General features: G+C 43.5%; 1 protein-coding gene across 14 annotated transcripts in view; it reads left to right on the top strand.

Moving 5' to 3' along the window:
• LOC139541431 (exocyst complex component 2-like) overlaps positions 1 to 26257 on the top strand; it is a 177581-nt gene that overhangs the window by 62945 nt on the left and 88379 nt on the right. For 12 of the 14 annotated variants that reach the window (XR_011668343.1, XM_071346079.1, XM_071346085.1 and 9 more), the window contains 13 exons: positions 328 to 452; positions 571 to 639; positions 748 to 905; positions 11776 to 11897; positions 12469 to 12530; positions 12644 to 12724; positions 14323 to 14382; positions 15455 to 15516; positions 15608 to 15674; positions 16773 to 16889; positions 17423 to 17564; positions 23534 to 23625; positions 23784 to 23906. Coding sequence is in view for 13 of the 14 variants with exons in the window: in XM_071346079.1 (XP_071202180.1) it covers positions 328 to 452; positions 571 to 639; positions 748 to 905; positions 11776 to 11897; positions 12469 to 12530; positions 12644 to 12724; positions 14323 to 14382; positions 15455 to 15516; positions 15608 to 15674; positions 16773 to 16889; positions 17423 to 17564; positions 23534 to 23625; positions 23784 to 23906 (1280 nt within the window). In the remaining variant the exon portion in view is untranslated. The remainder of the gene's footprint in view (positions 1 to 327; positions 453 to 570; positions 640 to 747; positions 906 to 11775; positions 11898 to 12468; positions 12531 to 12643; positions 12725 to 14322; positions 14383 to 15454; positions 15517 to 15607; positions 15675 to 16772; positions 16890 to 17422; positions 17565 to 23533; positions 23626 to 23783; positions 23907 to 26257) is intronic. The other 2 variants (XM_071346087.1, XM_071346091.1) reach the window with 1 other exon arrangement.

Raw genomic sequence — 26257 nt, forward strand, 5'->3', positions numbered from 1 at the left:
ACAATGTTGGACATCTTGAAGCAAGTGGGGACAGCAGACTGGATAGGGAAAGATTGAATATGTCTGTCAACACTCCAGCCAGCTGGTCTGTGTATACTCTGAGGACGCGGCTAGGGATGCCGTCTATACACACACTACCAGCGATTCTCAACCTGTGTTGTGGACAATGTAGATTTGTAACGCTTCATCGTGAATTATACTGTATCTTTATGTACAACACTATATTACTCCACTCCATTCTCTTGTCCCTCTGTAACCTGTCTGCTTGTGGTCTGTAACCTGTCTGCCTGTGGTCTGTAACCTGTCTGTCTCCTGTGTGTGTTGTAGCTTGGCGTTATGAGACGCCCCAGCAGGTGCAGTTTGTGGAGAAGCTGTCGGACGTGGTGATTGGCCAGCTGCCCAACTTCTGGAAGCTCTGGATCTCTTACGTCAACGGCAGCCTCTTCAGCGAGGTACACACACACACACACACACACACACACACACACACACACACACACACACACACACATACTCTCTGTACACACCTATATCAGTCCTCAAGCACTGTGTCTGTTGTTGTTTGCACAGACTGGTGAGAAATCTGGCCAGGTGGAGAAATCGAAGAAGAATGCCAGACAGAGACAGAACGACTTTAAGGTACGTTTTGTTGAGTTAGATATACTTTTGGTAAACTTCAGAAGACTCTTTCTGTGTGTAGTTTTACTTCCTGAAATGGTTTGTGTTATATATTTGATATCTCTGTAGAAAATGATTGAGGAGGTGACCCATCGCCTGGTGAAGCTGGTGAGAGGGGCTCTCCTCCCCTCTACTCTGACTGAGCTGGAGCTGAGGCTGTATGGGGGCTGGGAGAGTAAGACTGAACTCACTGGACCCTGGCTCACACAGGTCATACACACTGTCAGGTATGGACACCTCGCTCTAGTGTATTGATGATGGCACCAGAGAGAAAGGCTGCAGTTTTACGGTCTCCTAACCAATTGTGCTATTGTGTGTATTTTTTCGCATTATTTGTAACTTATTTTGAACATACAGTTTCTGCCACTGTCTCTTATGACCAAAAAAAGCTTCTAGAAATCAGGACAGCGATTACTCACCTCGTATTGAAAGACGATTTGTTCTTTAACTAGTCGGACGAGAGGTATTTACTCCAGACACCCGACAAGTTCCTCATCCCCGTCATTCGCTGGAGAAAGAGACAGGGATATCGAGGACGAAGGTCGGGGTGCCTTGTAAGGGTCCGGCGGCGAATGGGTGATTTGCATTTACCATTGGTCCTATCAGCCAACATACAATCATTGGATAATAAAATAGACAAACTACAAGCACGTATATCCTACCAACAGGACATTAAAAACTGCAATATCCTATGTTTCATCGAGTCGTGGCTGAACAACGACATGAATAACATACAGCTAGCGGGACACACTGTATCGGCAGGATAGAACAGTAGCCTCTGGTACGACAAGGGGTGGCGGTCTATGAATATTTGTAAACAACAGCTGGTTCAAGATTTCTAAGGAAGTCTTGAGGTTTTGCTCGCCTGAGGTAGAGTATCTCATGATAAACTGTAGACCACACTATTTACCAAGAGAGTTTTCATCTATATTCTTCATAGCTGTCTACCACCACAAACTGATGCTGGCACGAAGACCGCACTCAATGTGCTGTATACGCCCATAAGCAAACAGGAAAACACTCATCCAGAGGCGGCGCTCCTAGTGGCCGGGGACTTTAATGCAGGGAAACATAAATCCATTTTACCTAATTTCTACCAGCATGTCACATGTGCAACCAGAGGGAAAAAAACTAGACCACCTTTACTCCACACACAGAGACGCATATCCAAAGCTCTCCCTCGCCCTTAATTTGGCAAATCTGACCATAATTATATTCTCCTGGTTCCTGCTAACAAGCAAAAACTAAAGCAGGAAGCACCAGTGACTCGGTCAATAAAAAAAGTGGTCAGATGAAGCAGATGCTAAGCTACAGGATTGTTTTTCTAGCACAGACTGGAATATGTTCCGCGATTCTTCTGATGGCATTGAGGAGTACACCACATATGTCACTGGCTTCATCAATAAGTGAATCGATGACATCGTCCCCACAGTGTCTGCGTACATTTCCCAACCAGAAGACAAGGATTACAGGCAACATCTGCACTGAGGTTATGTGTAGAGCTGCCGCTTTCAAGGAGCGGGACTCTAACCCGGAAGCTTGTAAGAAATCCCGCTATGCCCTCCGACGAACCAACAAACAGGCAAAGCATCAATACAGGAATAAGATCGAATCATACTACACCGGCTCCGACGCTCGTCGGATGTGGTAGGGCTTGCAAACTATTACAGACCACAAAGGGAAGCACAGCCGCGAGCTGCCCAGTGACACAAGCCTACCAGACGAGCTAAATTACTTATATGCTTGCTTTGAGGCAAGTAACACTGAAACATGCATGAGAGCATCAGCTGTTCCGGACGACTGTGGGATCACACTCTCCGTAGCCGATGTAAGGCCTTTAAACAGGTCAACATTCACAAGGCCGCAGGGCCAGATGGATTACCGGGACATGTACTCTGAGCACTCACTGACCAACTGGCAAGTGTCTTTCCTGACATTTTCAACCTCTCCATGTCTGAGTCTGTAATACCAACATGTTTCAAGTAGACCACCCTAGTCCCTGTGCCCAAGAACACTAAGGTAACCTGCCTAAATGACTACCGACCTGTAGCACTCATGTCTGTAGCCATGAAGTGCTTTGAAATGCTGGTCATGGCTCACATCAACACCACTATCCCAGAAACCCTAGACCCACTCCAATTTGCATACCGCCCCAACAGATCCACAGATAATGCAATCTCTATTGCACTCCACACTGCCCTTTCCCACCTGGACAAAAGGAACACCTATGTGAGAATGCTATTCATTGACTACAGCTCAGCGTTCAACACCATAGTGCCCTCAAAGCTTATCACTAAGCTAAGGACCCTGGGACTAAACACCTCCCTCTGCAACTGGATCCTGGACTTCCTGATGGGCCGCCCCCAGGTGGTAATGGTCGGTAACAACACATCCGCCACGCTGATCCTCAACACGGGGGCCCTCAGGGGTGCGTGCTGAGTCCCCTTCTGTACTCCCTGTTCACTCATGACTGTATGGCCAGGCATGACTCCAACACAATCATTCATTTTGCTGATGACACGAGTGGTAGGCCTGATCACTGACAACGATGAGACAGCCTATAGGGAGGAGGTCAGAACGACAACCTTTCCCTCAACGTGATCAAGACAAAGGAGATGATTGTGGACTACAGGAAAAAGAGGAACGAGCACGCCCCCATTCTCATCAACGGGGCTGTAGTGGAGCAGGTTGAGAGCTTCAAGTTCCTTGGTGTCCACATCACCACCAACCTATCATTGTCCAAGCACACCAAGACAGTCGTAAAGAGGGCACGACAAAACCTATCCCCCCTTCGAAGACAGAAAAGATTTGACGTGGGTCCTCAGTTCCTCAAAAAGTTCTACAGCTGCACCATCGAGAGCATCCTGACTGGTTGCATCACTGCCTGGTATGGCAACTGCTCGGCTTCTGACCGCAAGACACTACAGATGGTAGTGCATACAGCCCAGTACATTACTGGAAGATTCCTGCCATCCAGGACCTCTATACCAGGCAGTGTCAGAGGATCGCCCTAAAAATTGTCAAAGACTCCAGCCACCCTAGTCGTAGACTGTTCTCTCTGCTACTGCACGGCAAGCAGTACCGGAGCGCCAAGTCTATGTCCAAGAGGCTTCTCAACAGCTTCTACCCCCAAGCCATAAGACTCCTGAACAGCTAATCAAATGGCTACCCAGACTAAACTCAGCAGAAAAAGAAACGTCCTCTCACTGTCAACTGTGTTTATTTTCAGCAAACTTAACATGTGTAAATATTTGTATGAACATACGATTCAACAACTGAGACATAAACTAAACAAGTTCCACAGACATGTGACTAATATAAATGAAATAATTTGTCCCTGATCAAAGGGGGGGTCAAAATCAAAAGTAACAGTCAGTATCTGGTGTGGCCACCAGCTTCATTAAGTACTGCATTGCATCTCCTCATGGACTGCACCAGATTTGCCTGTTCTTGCTGTGAGATGTTACCCCACTCTTCCACCAAGGCACCTGCAAGTTCCCGGACATTTATTTCGGGGAATGGCCCGAGCAGTATGGCTGGTGGCATTGTCATGCTGGAGGGCCATGTCAGGATGAGCTTGCAGGTAGGGTACGACATGAAGGAAGAGGATGTCTTCCCTGTAACGCACAGCGTTGAGATTGCCTGCAATGACAACAAGCTCAGTCCGATGATGCTGTGACACACCGCCCCAGACCATGATGGACTCTCCACCTCCAAATCGATTCCGCTCCAGAGTACAGGCCTCGGTGTAACGCTCCTTCCTTCGATGATAAACGCGAATCCGACCATCACCTCTGGTGAGATAAAACCGCGACTCATCAGTGAAGAGCACTTTTTGCCAGTCTTGTCTGGTCCAGCGATGGTGAGTTTGTGCCCATAGGCGACGTTGTTGCTGGTTATGTCTGGTGAGGACCTGCCTTTCAACAGGCCTACAAGCCCTCAGTCCAGCCTCTCTCAGCCTATTGTGGACAGTCTGAACACTGATGGAGGGATTGTGCGTTCCTGGTGTAACTCGGGCCGTTATTGTTGCCATCCTGTACCATGTTCGGATGTACCGATCCTGTGCAGGTGTTGTTACACGTGGTCTGCCACTGCGAGGACAATCAGCTGTCCATCCTGTCTCCCTGTAGCACTGTCTTAGGCTTCTCACGGTACAGACATTGCAATTTATTGCCCTGGCCACATCTGCAGTCCTCATGCCTCCTTGCAGCATGCCTAAGGCACGTTCACACAGATTAGCAGGGACCCTGTGCATCTTTCTTTGGTATTTTACAGAGTCAGTAGAAAGGCCTCTTTAGTGTCCTAAGTTTTCATAACGGTGACCTTAATTGCCTTCCGTCTGTAAGCTGTTAGTGTCTTAACGACCGTTCCACAGGTGCATGTTCATGAAATGTTTATGGTTCATTGAACAAGCATTGGAAACAGTGTTTAAACCCTTTACAATGAAGATCTATGAAGTTGTTTGGATTTTTACGAAATATATACAGTGGGGAGAACAAGTATTTGATACACTGCCGATTTTGCAGGTTTTCCTACTTACAAAGCATGTAGAGGTCTGTACTTTTTATCATAGGTACACTTCAACTGTGAGAGATGGAATCTAAAACAAAAATCCAGAAAATCACATTGTATGATTTTTAAGTAATTAATTTGCATTTTATTGCATGACATAAGTATTTGATCACCTACCAACCAGTAAGAATTCCGGCTCTCACAGACCTGTTAGTTTTTCTTTGAGAAGCCCTCCTCTCCACTCATTACCTGTATTAACTCCACCTGTTTGAACTCGTTACCTGTATAAAAGACACCTGTCCACACACTCAATCAAACAGACTCCAACCTCTCCACAATGGCCAAGACCAGAGAGCTGTGTAAGGACATCAGGGATAAAATTGTAGACCTGCACAAGGCTGGGATGGGCTACAGGACAATAGAAAAACAGCTTGGTGAGAAGGCAACAACTGTTGGCGCAATTATTAGAAAATGGAAGACGTTCAAGATGACGGTCAATCACCCTCGGTCTGGGGCTCCATGCAAGATCTCACCTCGTGGGGCATCAATGATCATGAAGAAGGTGAGGGATCAGCCCAGAACTACACGGCAGGACCTGGTCAATGACCTGAAGAGAGCTGGGACCACAATCTCAAAGAAAACCATTAGTAACACACCACGCCGTCATGGATTAAAATCCTGCAGTGCACGCAAGGTCCCCCTGCTCAAGCCAGTGCATGTCCAGGCCCGTCTGAAGTTTGCCAATGACCATCTGGATGATCCAGAGGAGGAATGGGAGAAGGTCATGTGGTCTGATGAGACAAAAATAGAGCTTTTTGGTCTAAACTCCACTCGCCGTGTTTGGAGGAAGAAGAAGGATGAGTACAACCCCAAGAACACCATCCCAACCGTGAAGCATGGAGGTGGAAACATCATTCTTTGGGGATGCTTTTCTGCAAAGGGGACAGGACGACTGCACTGTATTGAGGGAAGGATGGATTTGGCCATGTATCGCGAGATCTTGGCCAACAACCTCCTTCCCTCAGTAAGAGCATTGAAGATGGGTCGTGGCTGGGTCTTCCAGCATGACAACGACCCGAAACACACAGCCAGGGCAACTAAGGAGTGGCTCCGTAAGAAGCATTTCAAGGTCCTGGAGTGGCCTAGACAGTCTCCAGACCTGAACCCAATAGAAAATCTTTGGAGGGAGCTGAAAGTCCGTATTGCCCAGCGACAGCCCCGAAACCTGAAGGATCTGGAGAAGGTCTGTATGGAGGAGTGGGCCAAAATCCCTGCTGCAGTGTGTGCAAACCTGGTCAAGAACTACAGGAAACGTATGAACTCTGTAATTGCAAACAAAGGTTTCTGTACCAAATATTAAGTTCTGCTTTTCTGATGTATCAAATACTTATGTCATGCAATAAAATGCAAATTAAATACTTAAAAATTATACAATGTGATTTTCTGGATTTTTGTTTTAGATTCTGTCTCTCACAGTTGAAGTGTACCTATGATAAAAATGACAGACCTCTACATGCTTTGTAAGTAGGAAAACCTGCAAAATTGGCGGTGTATCAAATACTTGTTCTCCCCACTGTATGTGAACCTATGTACAATTGAAGTCGGAAGTTTACATACACTTCGTTGTAGTCATTCAAACTTGTTTTTCAACCACTCCACAAATTTCTTGTTAAAAAACGATAGTTTTGGCAAGTCGGTTAGGACATCTACTTTGTGCATGACACAAGTAATTTTTCCAACAATTGTTAACAAACAGATTATTTCACTTATAATTCACTGTATCACAATTCCAGTGGGTCAGAAGTTTACATACACTAAGTTGACTGTGCCTTTAAACAGCTTGGAAAATTCCAGAAAGGGATGTCATGGCTTTAGAAGCTTCTGATAGATGACATCATTTGAGTCAATTGGAGGTGTACCTGTGGATGTATTTCAAGGCCTACCTTCAAACTCAGTGCCTCTTTGCTTGACATCATGGGAAAATCAAAAGAAATCAGCCAAGACCTCAGAAAATAATTGTAGACCTCCACAAGTCTGGTTCATCCTTGGGAGCAATTTTCAAATGCCTGAAGGTACCACGTTCATCTGTACAAACAATAGTGCGCAAGTATAAACACCATGGGACCACGCAGCCATCATACCACTCAGGAAGGAGACGCGTTCTGTCTCCTAGAGATGAACGTACTTTGGTGCGAAAACGCGCAGATCAATCCCAGAACAACAGCAAAGGACCTTGTGAAGATGCTGGAGAAAACAGGTACAAAATTATCTATATCCACAGTAAAACGAGTCCTATATCGACATAACCTGAAAGGCCGCTCAGCAAGGAAGAAGCCACTGCTCCAAAACCGCCATAAAAAAGCCAGACTACGGTTTGCAACTGCACATGGGGACAAAGATCGTACTTTTTGGAGAAATGTCCTCTGGTCTGATGAAACAAAAATAGAACTGTTTGGCCATAATGACTATCGTTATGTTTGGAGAAAAAGAGGGAGGCTTGCTAGCCGAAGAACACCATCCCGACCGTGAAGCACGGGGGTGGCAGCGTCATGTTGTGGGGGTGCTTTGCTGCAGGAGGGACTGGTGCACTTCTCAAAATAGTTGGCATCATGAGGAAGGAAAATTATGTGGATATATTGAAGCAACATCTCAAGACATCAGTCAAGAAGTTAAGATTGGTCGCAAATGGGTCTTCCAATGGACAATGACCCCAAGCATACTTCCAAAGTTGTGGCAAAATGGCTTAAGGACAACAAAGTCAAGGTATTTGTGTGGCCATCACAAAGCCCTGACCTCAATCCCATAGAAAATGTGTGGGCAGAACTGAAAAAAGCGTGTGTGAGCAAGGAGGCCTGTAAACCTGACTCAGTTACACCAGATCTGTCAGGATGAATGTGCCAAAATTCACCCAACTTATTGTGGGAAGCTTGTGGAAGGCTACCCGAAACGTTTGACCCAAGTTAAACAAGTTAAAGGCAATGCTACCAAATACAAATTGAGTGTATGTAAACTTCTGACCCACTGGGAATGTGATGAAATAAATAAAAGCTGAAATAAATCATTCTCTCTACTATTATTCTGACATTTCCCATTCTTAAAATTCTAACTGACCTAAGAATTTTTACTAGGATTAAATGTCAGGAATTGTGAAACGGAGTTTAAATGTATTTGGCTAAGGTGTATGTAGACTCCGACTTCAACTGTACATGTTACCTTGACTAATAGGTGCCCCCGCACATTGACTCTGTAACGGAAGCCCCTTTATATAGCCTCCACATTGACTCTGTAACGGTAGCCCTTCTATATAGCCTCCACATTGACTCTGTAACGGAAGCCCTTCTATATAGCCTCCACATTGACTCTGTAACGGTAGCCCTTCTATATAGCCTCCACATTGACTCTGTAACGGTAGCCCTTCTATATAGCCTCCACATTGACTCTGTAACGGTAGCCCTTCTATATAGCCTCCACATTGACTCTGTAACGGTAGCCCTTCTATATAGCCTCCACATTGACTCTGTAACGGTAGCCCTTCTATATAGCCTCCACATTGACTCTGTAACCGTAGCCCCTCTATATAGCCTCCACATTGACTCTGTAACGGTAGCCCCTCTATATAGCCTCCACATTGACTCTGTAACGGAAGCCCCTTTATATAGCCTCCACATTGACTCTGTAACGGTAGCCCCTCTATATAGCCTCCACATTGACTCTGTAACGGTAGCCCCTCTATATAGCCTCCACATTGACTCTGTAACGGTAGCCCCTCTATATAGCCTCCACATTGACTCTGTAACGGTAGCCCCTCTATATAGCCTCCACATTGACTCTGTAACGGTAGCCCCTCTATATAGCCTCCACATTGACTCTGTAACGGTAGCCCCTCTATATAGCCTCCACATTGAGTCTAACGGTAGCCCCTCTATATAGCCTCCACATTGACTCCGTAACGGTAGCCCCTCTATATAGCCTCCACATTGACTCCGTAACGGTAGCCCCTCTATATAGCCTCCACATTGAGTCTAACGGTAGCCCCTCTATATAGCCTCCACATTGACTCCGTAACGGTAGCCCCTCTATATAGCCTCCACATTGACTCTGTAACGGTAGCCCCTCTATATAGCCTCCACATTGACTCTGTAACGGTAGCCCCTCTATATAGCCTCCACATTGAGTCTAACGGTAGCCCCTCTATATAGCCTCGCTATTGTTATTTTACTGCTGCTCTTTAATTATTTGTTGCTTTTATTTCTTATTTTTTACCCAGCAATTTTTTTTACTTAACACATATTTTTCTTAAAACTGCACTGTTGGTTAAGGGCTTGTAAGAAAGCCTTTCACTGTAAGGTCTACACCTTGTATTGTATTCGGCGCATTTGACAAATATATATATATTTTTTTGATACACACTGTCAGGTATGTACAACTCACTTTAGTGTTATACACACTGTCACGTATGGACACCTCACTCTAGTGTTATACACACTGTCACGTATGTACACCTCACTTTAGTGTTATACACACTGTCACGTATGGACACCTCACTCTAGTGTTATACACACTGTCACGTATGGACACCTCACTCTAGTGTTATACACACTGTCACGTATGGACACCTCACTCTAGTGTTATACACACTGTCACGTATGGACACCTCACTCTAGTGTTATACACACTGTCACGTATGGACACCTCACTCTAGTGTTATACACACTGTCACGTATGGACACCTCACTTTAGTGTTATACACACTGTCACGTATGGACACCTCACTCTAGTGTTATACACACTGTCACGTATGTACACCTCACTCTAGTGTTATACAAACTGTCACGTATGGACACCTCACTCTAGTGTTATACACACTGTCACGTATGGACACCTCACTCTAGTGTTATACACACTGTCACGTATGTAGTGTTATACACACTGTCACATATGGACACCTCACTCTAGTGTTATACACACTGTCACGTATGGACACCTCACTCTAGTGTTATACACACTGTCACGTATGGACACCTCACTCTAGTGTTATACACACTGTCACGTATGGACACCTCACTCTAGTGTTATACACACTGTCACGTATGGACACCTCACTCTAGTGTTATACACACTGTCACGTATGGACACCTCACTCTAGTGTTATACACACTGTCACGTATGGACACCTCACTCTAGTGTTATACACACTGTCACGTATGGACACCTCACTCTAGTGTTATACACACTGTCACGTATGGACACCTCACTCTAGTGTTATACACACTGTCACGTATGGACACCTCACTTTAGTGTTATACACACTGTCACGTATGGACACCTCACTCTAGTGTTATACACACTGTCACGTATGGACACCTCACTCTAGTGTTATACACACTGTCACGTATGGACACCTCACTTTAGTGTTATACACACTGTCACGTATGGACACCTCACTTTAGTGTTATACACACTGTCACGTATGGACACCTCACTCTAGTGTTATACACACTGTCACGTATGGACACCTCACTCTAGTGTTATACACACTGTCACGTATGGACACCTCACTTTAGTGTTATACACACTGTCACGTATGGACACCTCACTCTAGTGTTATACACACTGTCACGTATGGACACCTCACTCTAGTGTTATACACACTGTCACGTATGGACACCTCACTCTAGTGTTATACACACTGTCACGTATGGACACCTCACTCTAGTGTTATACACACTGTCACGTATGGACACCTCACTCTAGTGTCATACAAACTGTCACGTATGGACACCTCACTTTAGTGTTATACACACTGTCACGTATGGACACCTCACTCTAGTGTTATACACACTGTCACGTATGGACACCTCACTCTAGTGTCATACAAACTGTCACGTATGGACACCTCACTCTAGTGTTATACACACTGTCACGTATGGACACCTCACTCTAGTGTTATACACACTGTCACGTATGGACACCTCACTCTAGTGTTATACACACTGTCACGTATGGACACCTCACTCTAGTGTTATACACACTGTCACGTATGGACACCTCACTCTAGTGTTATACACACTGTCACGTATGGACACCTCACTCTAGTGTTATACACACTGTCACATATGGACACCTCACTCTAGTGTTATACACACTGTCACGTATGGACACCTCACTCTAGTGTTATACACACTGTCACGTATGGACACCTCACTCTAGTGTTATACACACTGTCACGTATGGACACCTCACTCTAGTGTTATACACACTGTCACGTATGGACACCTCACTCTAGTGTTATACACACTGTCACGTATGGACACCTCACTCTAGTGTTATACACACTGTCACGTATGGACACCTCACTTTAGTGTTATACACACTGTCACGTATGGACACCTCACTCTAGTGTTATACAAACTGTCACGTATGGACACCTCACTCTAGTGTGTGTTTGTGCGAGCATGTGTGTGTCAATGACTTCATCCCCCATATTCCAGAACCCCAATCCCTCCTCCACTACAACATTCTCTTTCTCGCTCTCCTCTCTCTCGTCTCTCGTCTCTCTCGTCTCGCCTCTCTCTCGTCTCTCAGAATAATTTTTGAAGCCCTGGTTGCTCTGGAGATCCCTAATGATCTGCTGCAGGTGATCCAGGATCTACTGTTGGAGCTGAGACACCACTGTCTACTGGTCACCCTGCACCACACCGCAGAGGGTGAGGGAGGAGGGGAGGGAGGGGATGGGAACTGAGACATCACTGTCTACAGGTCTCCCTGCACCACATCGCAAAGAATGAGAGAGAAGGAGATATGGGAGGGAGGAGAGGGGAGGAAGGAAGAGGAAAGGGGACCTGAGACATCACTGTCTGGAAGAAAGGGGCAGAAGAAGGAGAGAGATGGAGAAAGGGGCAGAGGTGGGTTAGGTAAGGTAAGGTGAGGTTAGGTTAGTGAAAGAGAAAGTGTTTGTGAAAGGGGGTTTTGTGGTTAAACTCTGTTGGTCATTCTGACTGTGGCCCTAGATCTATAGAAACTCAGGTTGATACTAACAGCTCATGTGGTTTTGAAGGTAGTCATTCACTAGTTTAGAGGGTCATTTCACTTTCTTTTGCGGTCTTCCACCAAACAGTTCTATTTAAAATGTCATGTGAACTGATCATGGCTCTTCACTTGTTCACGAGTATGTAGTACCATTATTTAATTTGATAGTGATCAAAAATAATGTGAAATGTGAAAAGCACACATTTGTTGCCCCTATAGTGATTTATGTTGGTGTATGCATTTTGTCAGATGTCAAAAGGCTTGCAGAGAAAGAGGACTGGGTCGTAGACAATGAAGGAATCACCAGCTTGGTAAAGCTATATTTACTATGTGATATATCATGATTTATTATATAGTAAGATATGATGAAAAATATGACATGGTATAATCTATATATCTGATTTGTGTGTTATGTCGTGTGCAGCCAGCCCAGTTTGAGCAGTGCATGGTGCAGATGCTGCAGTCACTCAAAGAACCCATGGAGACCAAACCTGGGGAGGTCAATGTAAGGAACACACACTATACACTATAACAGAACCTCATTCATCTTTGTGAACTACTGTATTTATGTATGTGAATTGCACTGAACAATCATATAAACGCAACATGCAACAATTTCTAAGATTTTACTGAGTTACAGTTCATATAAGGACATCAGTCAATTTAAATACATTCATTAGGCTCTATTCTATGGATTTCACTTGACTGGGATTACAGATATGCATCTGGTGGTCACAGATACCTTAATAAATATGGTAGGGGCGTGGATCAGAGAACCAGTCCGTATCTGGTGTGACCACCTTTTGCCTCATGCAGCACGACACGTCTCCTTTGCGTGGAGTTGATCAGGCTGTTGATTGTGGCTTGTGGAATGTGGGAACTGGAACACGCTGTCGTGCACATCGATCCAGAGCATCCAAAACATGCTCAATGTCTGGTGAGAATACAGGCCATGGAAGAACTGGGAGATGTTCAACTTCCAGGAATTGTGTAGAGATCCTTGCGACATGGGGCCGTGCATTATCATGCTGAAACAGGTGATGGCGGTGGATGAATGGCATGACAATGGGCCTCAGGATCTCATCATGGTGTCTCTGTGCATTCAAATTGCCATCGATAAAATGCAATTGTGTTCGTTGTCCATAGCTTATGCGTGCCCATACCATAACCCCACCGCCACCATGGGGCACTCTGTTCACAACATTGACATCAGAAAGCTGCTCGCCCACACGACACCATACACGCTGTCTGCCATCTGCCCGGTACAGTTGAAACCGGATTCATCCGCGAGAGCACGCTTCTCCAGCATGCCAGTGGCAATCGAATGTGAGCATTTGCCCACTGAAGTCGGTTATGACGCCAAACTGCAGTCAGGTCAAGACCCTGGTGAGGACGACGAACATGCAGATGAGCTTCCCTGAGACGGTTTCTGACAGTTTGTGCAGATATGATTCGGTTGTACAAACCAACAATTTCATCAGCTGTCCTGGTGGCTGGACTCAGACTATCCCACAGATGAAGAAGCCAGATGTGGAGGTACTGGGCTGGCGTGGTTACACGTGGTCTGCGGTTGTGAGGCCGGTTGGATGTACTGACAAATTCTTTAAAACGATGTTGGAGGCAGCTTATGGTAGAGAAATTAACATTAAATTATCTGGCAACAGCTCTGGTGGACATTCCTGCAGTCAGCATGCCAATTGCGTGCTCCCTCAACTTGAGAAATCTGTGGCTTGTGTTGTGTGACAAATCTGCACATTTTAGAGTGGCCTTTTATTGTCCGCAGCACAAGGTACACCTGTGTAATGATCATGCTGTTTATTCAGCTTCTTGATATGTCACACCTGTCAGGTGGATAGATTATCTTGGCAAAGGAGAAATGCTCACTAACAGGGATTTTGTACCTGTAGGTGTACTACAAAATTGGAGAGAAATAAGCTTTTTGTGCGCAAGGAACATTTTTGGGATCTTGTTTTTTTCAGCTCATGAAATATGGGACCAACACTTTACATGTTGTATTTATATTTTTGTTCAGTATGAATGGTGGTGTATTGGACCACATTACTGCGTGATAGCTGCTGTCTCACCTTCCTCTCCTGTCTTCAGATCCTCCAATTGGATCAGGCCCAAGATCAAGCCTCAGAGCTCTGTGTGGACATCATGAGGGTACTGTACAGTCACTACAGACTAGGTTTACACTATATTTCACCACAATAATACAGAATAGAGATTAAGATTACAGTATAGTTCAACATAGTAATCCCTTCAGTTTACTGGTACTGTAGTTAGCATGAATTTATGGTACTACTGTCACAAGAGAATAGGTTTACAGTATATTTCACTCTAGTGAAGGGACTCCTACAGGTCACAGGTAGTTTATTGCTACAATGCTCAAATTCAGTAGACATTTAGGAACGGTTTCCCGGACACAGATTAAGACTAGTCCTGGACTGAAAAGGCACCTTCAATGGAGAATCTCCATTAAGAATGCTTTTTAGTACTGGATTAGGCTTCATCTATGTCCGGGAAACCGGCCCTTAGATTATTGTAGCCTTTTACCTTTGTAGCAGGAATGGACCAGGAAGCTCTGTGAGAAGATCATGAAGGTATAGTACTATAGAGTAAAGATAAGGATTACATCATATTTCGCCATAGAAATATCTACAGTTTACTGTAGGTCTACAGTGCACAAATTCAGTTGAAATGTATTAATTATTGTAGACTTGTACTTTCTGAGCAGGTTCGAGAGCAGGTGAAAAAGCTCTAAGGAGATCAATAAGGTACTGTATGGTACAGAGTAGATACGCGACTAGGATTACACCATAGGAATCCCTACAGATTATAGGTCAGGGGTAGGCAACTACATTCAGCCGCGTGCTGAATATAATTCTAATAATTTGAACACTGAAAATTGACCACAACTAAGCCCAAAAAGAGATTGTATTTCAAATAAAAAATATAATTTTATACCTTGATTACATTGAGATACGATCACATTACTATTTTCTTTACAACAAACAATTTCCTTGCAGGGTGGTTTTGGCCCACGGGCTGCCTGTTGCCGACCCCTGTTATATGTAGTTTACTGTAGGTTTACAGTGCAGTCCATTCACCCCACTCCTTTTTAATATAGTTGACTGTTACTGATGTCTGAGTGACTGACCAGTCTCTGTGACACTGACCTGTCTCTGTGACACTGACCTTTCTCTGTGACACTGACCTGTAACATCTCTTCCAGGTGTTTGTCAGCTGCCTGGAGCAGCTGAGCAATAAAACAGATGGAGACATCAACACTTCACAGTGAGTACAGGCAGGGACTTTGCATCCAGTGTCAATTTGTGTGTCTGACTTAGTGTGTTTTTGAACTCTGTATGTGTGTGTGTATTCTCAGTATATCAGTGGACCTTGCCTCTCCAGACCCATTCAGTGGCCTTCAGGAAGACTTCTGTGCAACACCGGTAAGAAGATCTGAATTTTCTCAGACTGAGACTACAGGCCTCAATTGAACTCAATCTACCTCAATCTCACACTACAGGATTGCCAATGTCAATGAGCATTCTCAGTGAAGGTTATTTTTCTTACAATCTAACCCCCCTACACACCCACACACACGTGTATCTCCTTCACTGGTAAACCAAACCAATCTGTTATGATGCTGTTTCCTGGTTGTGGACAGGAAGCAGACACAACCTAATTTACTGTATATGTGTCCAGATGAGAGTGAATGGGCCTGGGTGTGTAGTGAAGGGGAGAGGAGAGGAGGGGGAGGAAGAGCAAGGGGAGTTTTTGGTAAAGGGAAATAGAGCAGGGTGCAGATGGGGTTTCCCCTGATCTCTGATCTCTAGCAGGGCTGAGTCGGTGAGACAGCCAGACAATATTCAGGGCACATGCCAGAGTTCAGGCCTACAGGACCACCTTAAGACATTATCATATGGAGTACCAAACATCTCACTGAAATACAGTAAGGCCTCAGAGAGACGGTGGGCTGGTAGGCCATAGATTGACATGGTCTACAGAGACTGGAAGTGTTGAAAAATAATAGAAGAAGACTAGAATTCTTATAATAAAAGGAGTTGCCAAAGTAACCAAATTATTTGAGATTGTCTATTAAGACCAGAACCTCTCCTCTCCTCTCCTCTTTTAGGAGTGAACACTACCTGTTACACTAATCCTGTCAGTGAGGTTGTCAGTGAGGTAATTGTTATAATTGACCTTGTATCATTGAAGAAAACCCAGTGTGTAGTATGGCGTAAAACAGAATTTTAGTAAATTCCAGTAAAACAGGGATGGAGTCAATGATGAGATTAACTGACAGATGCTCAGAAACCATCACTCAACATAACAAATCCAACATCCTGAACTTTCTCTCTCTCTCTGTGTGTGTGTGTGTGTGTGTGTGTGTGTGTGTGTGTGTGTGTGTGTGTGTGTGTGTGTGTGTGTGTGTGTGTGTGTGTGTGTGTGTGTGTGTGTGTGTGTGTGTGTGTGTGTGTGTGTGTGTGTGTGTGTGTGTGTGTGTGTGTGTGTGTGTGTGTGTGTGCATCTCTTTCTCTCTATAGGAGCAGCGTCTGCTGATCATCCTGAGTAACTGTCAGTACCTGGAGAAACACACCTTCCTTAACATGGCTGAACACTTTGAGAAACACGGCTTCACCGGGACTGACAAGATCACACAGGTTAGTAGAGAGGACACACACAAAGACAGACACACACACAGTTAACTGTCAGAAACAGCAAACAGTTAACTGGCTCCTTAGATGTTTTGGTGTTTAGTTTTTGGTGTTCTTTGAAGAAGAAGATTTGTCACCAATGAGTTGATGAGAAATGATGTTTTGGGGCAGAACGATTACTCTCTCTTTCTCTTTAAACAGCTAAAGGTCAGATCTCTGAGTCAGTCTCCTTCTCTCTCATACACACACTCATACAGACAGATATTGGTTGGCTGTTCCTGTAAAAACAGGTAAACGGCTTGTGTTTTTTAGAAACATGGCCTGTAAGCAGTTGGTTCAAAACCAGGATCTATATTGTGACTATAAGAACATAAATCAAGTTCCTGTAAAAGCACTTTGTGACAGCTGCTGATGTAAGAATAGATTTCTAAGTACATTTCATTGAAATTTGATTGATGTCTCTCTCCTCTGCTCCCAGGTGAGTGTCTGTGTAGCTGTGTACAGGTGTTGATTAGGTTTGTCTCTACCTCTATTTCCAGGTGAGTGTCCATGCAGTGAAGGAGCTGGATGAGAGTCTGTTTGATGCCTACATCGAGAGGAAGTCAGATCCCATCGTAGGATCCCTAGAACCAGGCATCTACGCTGGATACTTCGACTGGAGGGACTGTAGTACACCTACAGGTACAAACACACACTCTCTCACACACACACACACACACACACACACACACACACACACACACACACACACACACACACACACACACACACACACACACACACACACACACACACACACACACACAGAGACATATACGCTGTCTACTTTGATTTATTTTATATAACCTTTATTTAACTAGGCAAGTCAGTTAAGAACAAATTCTTATTTACAGTACACCTGCAGGTACACAGAAATGTATTTCTATAATTTTAATAATTTTTTCTCTGCATTGTTGGGAAGGGCCCGTAAGTAACCGTTTCACTGTTAGTCTACACCTCTTGTTTACCAAGCATGTGACAAATGTGATTTGATTTGATCTACCCTGTCTACGTCCATTGGCGCGACTGCACACCTTTTTACACACCTTAATCACAGGACATTATGGACTGAGGCCAGTATTCAAACCAACACAGATTAACCACCTGTACACTGCAATAGACTTTTAAACTCAGTTTCCCAGACGTTTGTGGAGATTGCATTCGTAATGTCGAGTTCTTCCACCAAGCCACAGATGTAACAGAGAGAGGGGGGTTTACCCATAATAACCCTTGACCTATCTAGCCTCTTGGGCTTATCTCCAAAAGCAATAAACCTTACGGCTGTCTGGGGAACATTATGGCAGAGGTTTTCAAACTGGGATCTGCAGCCCCCTAAGGTTCCATAGAGGCACTGCAGGGGTTCTGCAAAATTATTTTATGAATATCGCTAGCTTCAACAGAATACCATATGTCTCTGCGTCCAGTATGAAGGAAGTTAGTGGTAGTTTCACGAGCCAATGCTAAAGTTTCAAGGTACAGGATACACATGGTATACACTGTCCAATGAAATGCTTACTTTCAGGTTCCTTCTCCACAAGCCAACAACAATAAGAAATGATAAAAGATAAGAATATGAACATAAAGTAAATGGCTCAGTAGAATATAATAAACATTTTAGCATTCGTATAATACATGAAGGCACAATTTATAGTCCAATATTTACACATGTTTTGGAAAAGCTGGGATTGAGGGGGGCAAGTGTTTAAATTGTGCAGTATTTAGCAATCATAATAAGAGTCTGGCAGCAGCAGTTGTGATGTGTGTGTAGCATGAATGTACAGTACCAGTCAAAAGTTTGGACACACCTACTCATTCAAAGGTTTTTCTTTATTTTTACTATTTTCTACATTGTAGAATAATAGTGAAGATATCAAAACTATGAAATAACACATATGGAATCATATACAAACCAAAAAAGTGTTAAACAATTCTTCAAAGTAGCCACATTTTGCATTGATGACAGCTTTGTACACTCTTGGCATTCTCTGAACCAGCTTCATGAGGTAGTCACCTGAAATGTAGTTCCATTAACATGTATGCCTTGTTAAAAGTTAATTTGTGGAATCTCTTTCCTTAATGTGTTTGAGCCAATCAGTTGTGTTGTGACAAGGTAGGGGGGTGGTATACAGAAGACAGCCCTATTTGGTAAAAGACCAAGTCCATATTATGGCAAGAACAGCTCAAATAAGCATAGAGAAGCGACAGTCCATCATTACTTTAAGACATGAAGGTCAGTCCATCTGGAAAATGTCAAGAACTTTGAAAGTTTCTTCAAGTTCAGTTGCAAAAACCATCAAGCACTATGATGAAACTAGCTCTCATGAGGACCGCCACAGGAAAGAAAGACCCAGTGTTACCTCAGCTGCAGAGGATAAGTTCATTAGAGTTAACTGCACCTCAGATTGCAGCCCAAATAAATGCTTCACAGAGTTCAAGTAACAGACACATCTCAACATCAACTTTTCAGAGGAGACTGCGTGAATCAGGCCTTCATGATCCAATTGCTGCAAAGAAACCACTACTAAAGGACATGAAATAAGAATAAGAGACTTGCTTGGGCCAAGAAACACGAGCAATGGACATTAGACCAGTGGAAATCTGTCCTTTGGTCTGATGAGTCCAAATTTGAGATGTTTGGTTCCAACCGCTGTGTCTCTGTGAGACGCAGAGTAGGTGAACGGATGATATCCATATGTGTGGTTCCTACGGTGAAGCATGGAGGAGGAGGTGTGATGGTGTGGGGCTGCTTTGCTGGTGACACCGTCTGTGATTTATTTAGAATTCAAGGCACAGTTATTCTGCAGCGATATGCCATCCCATCTGGTTTGCGCTTAGTGGGACTATCATTTCTTTTTCAACAGGACAATGACCCAAAACACACCTCCAGACTGTGTAAGAGCTATTTGACCAAGAAGGAGAGTGATGGTGCTGCATCAGATGACCTGGCCTCCACAAACCTGACCTCAACCTAATTGAGATGGTTTGGGATGAGTTGGATCGCAGCGTGAAGGAAAAGCAGCAAACAGTGCTCAGCATATGTGGGAACTCCTTCAAGACTGTTGGAAAAGCATTTCTCATGAAGCTGGTTGAGAGAATGCCAAGTATGCAAAACTGTCAAGGCAAAGGGTGGCTACTTTGAATAATCTAAAATATGTTTTGATTTGTTTAACATTTTTTGTTACTTATGTGTTATTGAATCCATATGTATTATTTCATAGTTTTGATGTTTTCACTATTATTCTACAATGTAGAAAATAGTTTTAAAAAATCTGAAAAATCCTTGAATGAGCAGGTGTGTCCAAACTTTTGACTGGTAGTGTATATGTATGTGTGTGAGTGAGTGGATGAGTTAGCGAGTGAGCGCATGTGTGCTAAGGTGCGGAGAATCCGAGCAGGTGGTCAGTCCAGTTCAAGTGTTCAGCAGTCTGATGGCTTGTAGATACCAACAGACTCAGAGACGGTTTCTATCAGACTTCATGCTCCGATGCCTGCCCGATGGTAAGGGAGTGAACTGCTCGTGGCTGGGGTGTGTGGGGTCCTTGATGGTGCTGCGGGACTTCCTCATGCACCGTTTCAAGTAGATGTCCTGGATGGGTGGGAGCACGGTCTCAGTGATGCATTGGACCTTCTTCACCACACACTGGATGGACTTGTGGTCGTGGACAGAGCAATTCCTGTACCAGGCTGTGATGCAACCAGTAAGGACGCTCTCGATGGTGCAGAGGTAGTATTTGGAGAAGACCCAGGGTGACTTGCCGATTTTCTTTAGCTGCCTTAGGAAGTAGAGACGCTGTTGCACCCTCTTGACAAGAGTGGTGGTGTTGTTGGTCCATGACAAATCCTCTGTGATGTGGATGCAGTGAAACTTAAAACTGCTGACTCTCTCTACTGCAGTCCCCTTGATGTGGATCAGGGCATGTTCCCTCCTCTGCTTCCTGAAGTCAACAACTCCTTTGCTTTGCTGATGTTGAGGGAGAGTTTGTTGTCCTGGCACCACAAAACCAGTTTACTTACCTCCTCCCTGTGGTCTGCCCGTCAGTATAATAGTAAAATAGTGATTTTGTCAGACATCATAGGCAGAAGCTCTATAGAGATGATGACTTGGAATTAAATAATAAAGTCATCAAATAAACCAAATATTTTATTAAAGTAAATTAATGTGAATAAATTATTGCTAATAAATGATTAGCAGAAATGGGCAGTCACTACCATCATGTCATTCAACCCACATAATCCATAGTGCATTTAATGAAAACATTAATAATTAAGGAAATCGAAAACCGTGATTTATTTGTTCATAATCGAACCGAAACCGAACCAACCTCAAAAAGCACTAATCACTCAGCACTAACTAAATGTCTTTGTGTGTCCTGAAGTTTTACAATGAACAGTGCTTGGATGTGCTTAGCCTGATGTTCACAACTTCACATACAGTCTACTCTTAGTCTACTCTGTATTAGGGCTGTGACGATACCAGTATCACAATATTTTTACCATGGCAAATTAAATCAAGAAGCAGATCAAACTTTTTTGTCCTTTAAAAGCCTGCTGTATGTAAAATATAGTATGCTATAGCTGGGAAAATAAATAAATGTGACTCTGGATGACAACATAATGTTTGTTTCCAACATTAGGGCTGTTTTCCAAAAGAAGTTAAATCCGCTTCCTGTTTTGTTTCATTGCCACGATACTGACGAGTATCGCAATACTGGTATCATCCCAGCCCTGTTGTTGTGGGTGGGGGAGCTCCTTGTAGGAAATGTTAAACGCTGAATCTTCAGTGAATTCTTCATACTTACATTCATACACACACTCTCTAAATTGAAGTGATGTTAGCAGTGACATGGACATGTATCATTCTGGTCTGTGGTTTTGGGTGTGTGTATGCACACACACACACACACACACACACACACACACACACACACACACACACACACACACACACACACACACACACACACACGTACACATGGATGTGCTATGAGGCTGTGCACAGGTGACACTTGTATGTGGTCTACGTACCTTAAAACAGGAAGTGTGTGTGTGCGCTCAGAGGAGCATAGCCCCACTCCCCTATGCTCCTCAATGTTCCAGGGAGAAAAAGTGGTGCCTTTTACGATTTTGTGTGTTCCGCTAATAGTGAAACAGGAACATTTGGGCTTATTAACCACAGCTATAAGGAATAGGATATGATACTTTCACTGGCTAAACATGTGGGTATCTGGTGTGTGTATGCTGAGGCCTGCATTGCCAGTGGAAACAGAGAAAGACAACCTTCACTGGTTTTGGTCTTTTTGTTTTCTCGTAGTAACACTCTTGCCCCCTGGAAGTATTCATCTTTAAATTCATCTTCAGCACCAGACACCAGACAATCATCTCATTTATATTTATTATATTGTCTTCTCAACGTGACATTGGGGATGTGACAAATGGAAAAGTTTTCTTAACATTTAAACGGCCATTTGTTAAAATGCTAAGATTTTTTAAATAAAATTCCATGTGAATTCACAATGCAGCTGTGCTGCTGCCAGCAACGGTACGGGTATTATGGTGCATCCCTTTCAGATGGTTAAGCATTGCACCTGTACTACCATTACGGTACCTAAATTCCACCTTGCAAAGTTTGCATTTACTTCTCATTTAACTTCTCAAAGTATTGCCATACAGGACTTCACTGCTGTTGCTTGCCTTTCTCTGAAATGTTTCCAACTGTTAACCATGACGACGTAGTAGTGGAGAGTCGACTCAAAAAGTATTTCTCGACTCGTTGCATGTTGACTCCAGTGTCAACTCCCATTTCTAAGTGTCAAGATTCAGTATTTTTGGAACGGAGGAGACTGACTTCTTGCTGTACTTCCGAGAACACAAACACTCGCATCTTTCATAGCGAGGGACAGAGACAGAATTTAATTGAATTGACAGAGGAGATGGACACAGTATAGGTAGGACGGCCACCAGGCAGACAGTCAGAACGGTGCACTAGGCCTATCAATTGGCAATCAAATCTCGCAATGGAATGCTGTATCTCACAATTTCTTGGCTTGCAATGTCTCGCAACTTCAGTAAAGCAGGGCCTGTGGTCAGTGAAGAGGTTAGGATGCTGAGGTGAGCAAGATGCAACACTTCACTTTCACACAGTCACACACAGTATCTGCGCATGTGCACAGGTTTACTTCACACTGCTCACAGTGTGGTAGCCAGGTCACCAGAGCCTTGCTCTTCAACACTCTTTAGTTGTTGTGGAAAGTTACCCACTATGCTGTTTACTTTCCCCAGGCCTTCGTAGCCTATTGTTTAGTTAGACTATAACACGGAAACTGGGATTCAAATGTTGTTGTTAGGGATTTTTCTTAACGTCAAGGATCCCAACTTCGTTTATACATTTAAACGTTCACACCCCTACTTAGGGGTGCCATTACAGGTTATACACCCACCATTCTCCAGGTTGATTGGAGAATACATACATTATATGGCTCATCTCAACCTCTACCAATAGAAATAACTACTTTCAATCTTTCCTCGCCCACTGCATTTCAGTCTAGTCTTATAGTAAAAGAGAACTGATAAATGTGTTAGGTCTGGGATCAGTTTCATATGATCGGTTTCAGGTTTTGACGTTATTATGGAACTACCTTCTTTCCAAGGTGTGAGGAACTACCTGAAGGAAGCCTTGGTCAACATCATCACTGTTCATGCTGAGGTAAGGCATTGACCTTTCTGTATAATGAAGAGATGCATGACAAACATTATTGGGGGCCTTCTGTAATGAGTAGAGCAGTCAGTCAGTAGTCACAGAGAGAGTTTGATCTCTCTCGTTATCCCCCCGCCCCTCTCTCTCTCCACCTCTTTCTCTCTCAGGTCTTCACAGTGTCAAAGGAGCTAGTTCCCAGGGTTCTGACTAGAATCGTTGATGGTGTGGCGGAGGAGATGAGCCGTCTCATGCAGTGTGTATCATCCTTCAGCATGAACGGAGCCATACAGGTACACCACACACACACACACACACACACACACACACACACACACACACACACACACACACACACACACACACACACACACACACACACACACACACACACACACACACTTACTTTCAGATGCCACTCTCTCTCGAGTGAGTCAAATGAAGAGCCACCAACTGGGGGGATTTACCCTCTTTTACTGATGATTCTAAACCCCAGCACCTCTACCAGACCAGCTACTGGTATACTCTGTACTGTACACTCTACAGCCCAAACTGAGGATACTTTAAATTACCCTAAAGTGCTCTATTAAATGCCCAGTGCAGTCACTGTTTTATACAGTATATATTTCCACACTATGAAGTTGGAATTGCACTGAAATTATGAAAATTATGATAACTGCTCTTTTAGTGTAAGAGCTGTTTGAAAAGACTGCCAGAAATGTCAGCTTGTTTTGGTGGGATGGAGTTTTGGCCTGCCTGGTGACATCATCAGGCAGTAAATGAGTTAATAGACCAATAAGAAAGAGAGTTCTAAACCTCTCTGCCAATACCAGCTAGTGTTCAGTTTTCCCTTCCCCACTCAGACCACTCCCAGACAGTCCGAGCAAAATTCTTGCTTGAGAAAGTGCTCTTTACGAAGAAGCTATTTTTGTTTCTTTTTTACCATTTTAATTACAGTAAGGTACTTAATTGTTACCTAAAAATGTTTGATATTGAAATAAAAACTGCTGCACTGGACCTTTTAACCTCATTTACCCATTATTTATTTTTTCTTTATCCATCTCTCTTGCTCCCTCACTCACTCACTCACTCACTCAATTTCAATTTAACTTGTTATGGCTGCAGGGGGCGTATTGAATAACTGGAAAGAGGTGCCCATTTTCAAACGGCCTCGTACTCAATTCTTGCTCGTACAATATGCATATTATTATTACTATTGGATAGAAAACACTCTCTAGTTTCTAAAACCGTTTGAATTATTTCTCTAAGTGAAACAGAACTCTTTTTACAGACCATTTCCTATCCGGAAGTGAGATTTCCAAAAGCGATGTCTCTCTTCAAGAGCTTGTCTATAAAAGGGCATGTCACTTAGGACTGTAGAAACACGTCATACACCTTCCCCTGGGTGTCATGCGGAAGTGAGAGCAGAAATGACTTGATTATCTCGTTCTGGGATTGAATACAACCTCTTGGAGTGAGAAGTGCGCCATCATTTTTTTGGGATCTTTTTGCAAATGAAAGACAAAGATCTTGTGAATACAGCCAATATTTCCGATTTTTTAAATGTTTTACAGCGAAAACACCACATATATTTATGTTAGCTCACCACCAAATACAAAAGACAGACAGACATTTTTCACAGCAACGGTAGCATGCAAGTAGCATGCACAAAGCTAACCTAACTAATCTAGAACCAACCTAAATAACCTAGAAAAAACTCCCTCAGATGACAGTCCTATAACATGTTACACAATAAATCTATGTTTTGTTCGAAAAATGTGCATATTTTAGCTATAAATCAGTTTTACATTACTGCTACCATCATAGCCACCATCACAGCTACAGTCAGAAATCGCACGGCAGTAGCCAGAGAAAATACAGACACCAACGTCAACTACTAATTACACATCATAAAACATTTCAGAACAATATATGGTGGATAGCTAATGAAAGAATAAGATCTTGTGAACAGAGCCAATATTTCCGATTTTTGAAGTGTTTTACAGCGAAAACACAATATATCGTTATATTAGCTTACTACAATAGCTAGCACACAGCAGCAGTGATTCTAGTCAAACGGTAGCATAGCACAGTTCGACAGATATATATGAAAAAGCATCCCAAATTGGGTCCTTATCTTTGTTGATCTTCCATCAGAATGTTCTCCAAGGGGTCCTTTGTTCAGAACCGACTTTATTTGGATCCATAACGAACGATTTCCCTCAGAATTAGCAAGCACCATTAGCTAGCATTGCTAGCCTCTCGTTCTTGAACCAATTCTTGCGACGCATCACGTCTAAAGTCCAGAATAAATTTCAATAATATAATTAAACTATATTGAAAAAACATACTTTAGGATGATATTGTGACATGTATCAAAGAAAATCGAAGCCAGAGATCATATTCACCTTTAAAAAGGTTCTTCCATCAGCCGAGTACAGTTCCTACTTCGCGCCCAGGGAAAAAAAGAAAGTGCGCACGTCTCAGTCCAAGAGGTTGTGTTCAGTCTCTGATCGAGATAATCAACTGATTTTTTCTCTCACTTCCGCATGAGACCCAGGCGAAGGCGTATGACGTGTTTCTACAGTCATAAGTGACATGCCCTTTTATAGACAAGGTCTTAAAGAGAGACTTCGCATTTGGA

The sequence above is a fragment of the Salvelinus alpinus genome, chromosome 16 (assembly GCF_045679555.1).
Source record: "Salvelinus alpinus chromosome 16, SLU_Salpinus.1, whole genome shotgun sequence".
NCBI lineage: Eukaryota > Metazoa > Chordata > Actinopteri > Salmoniformes > Salmonidae > Salvelinus > Salvelinus alpinus.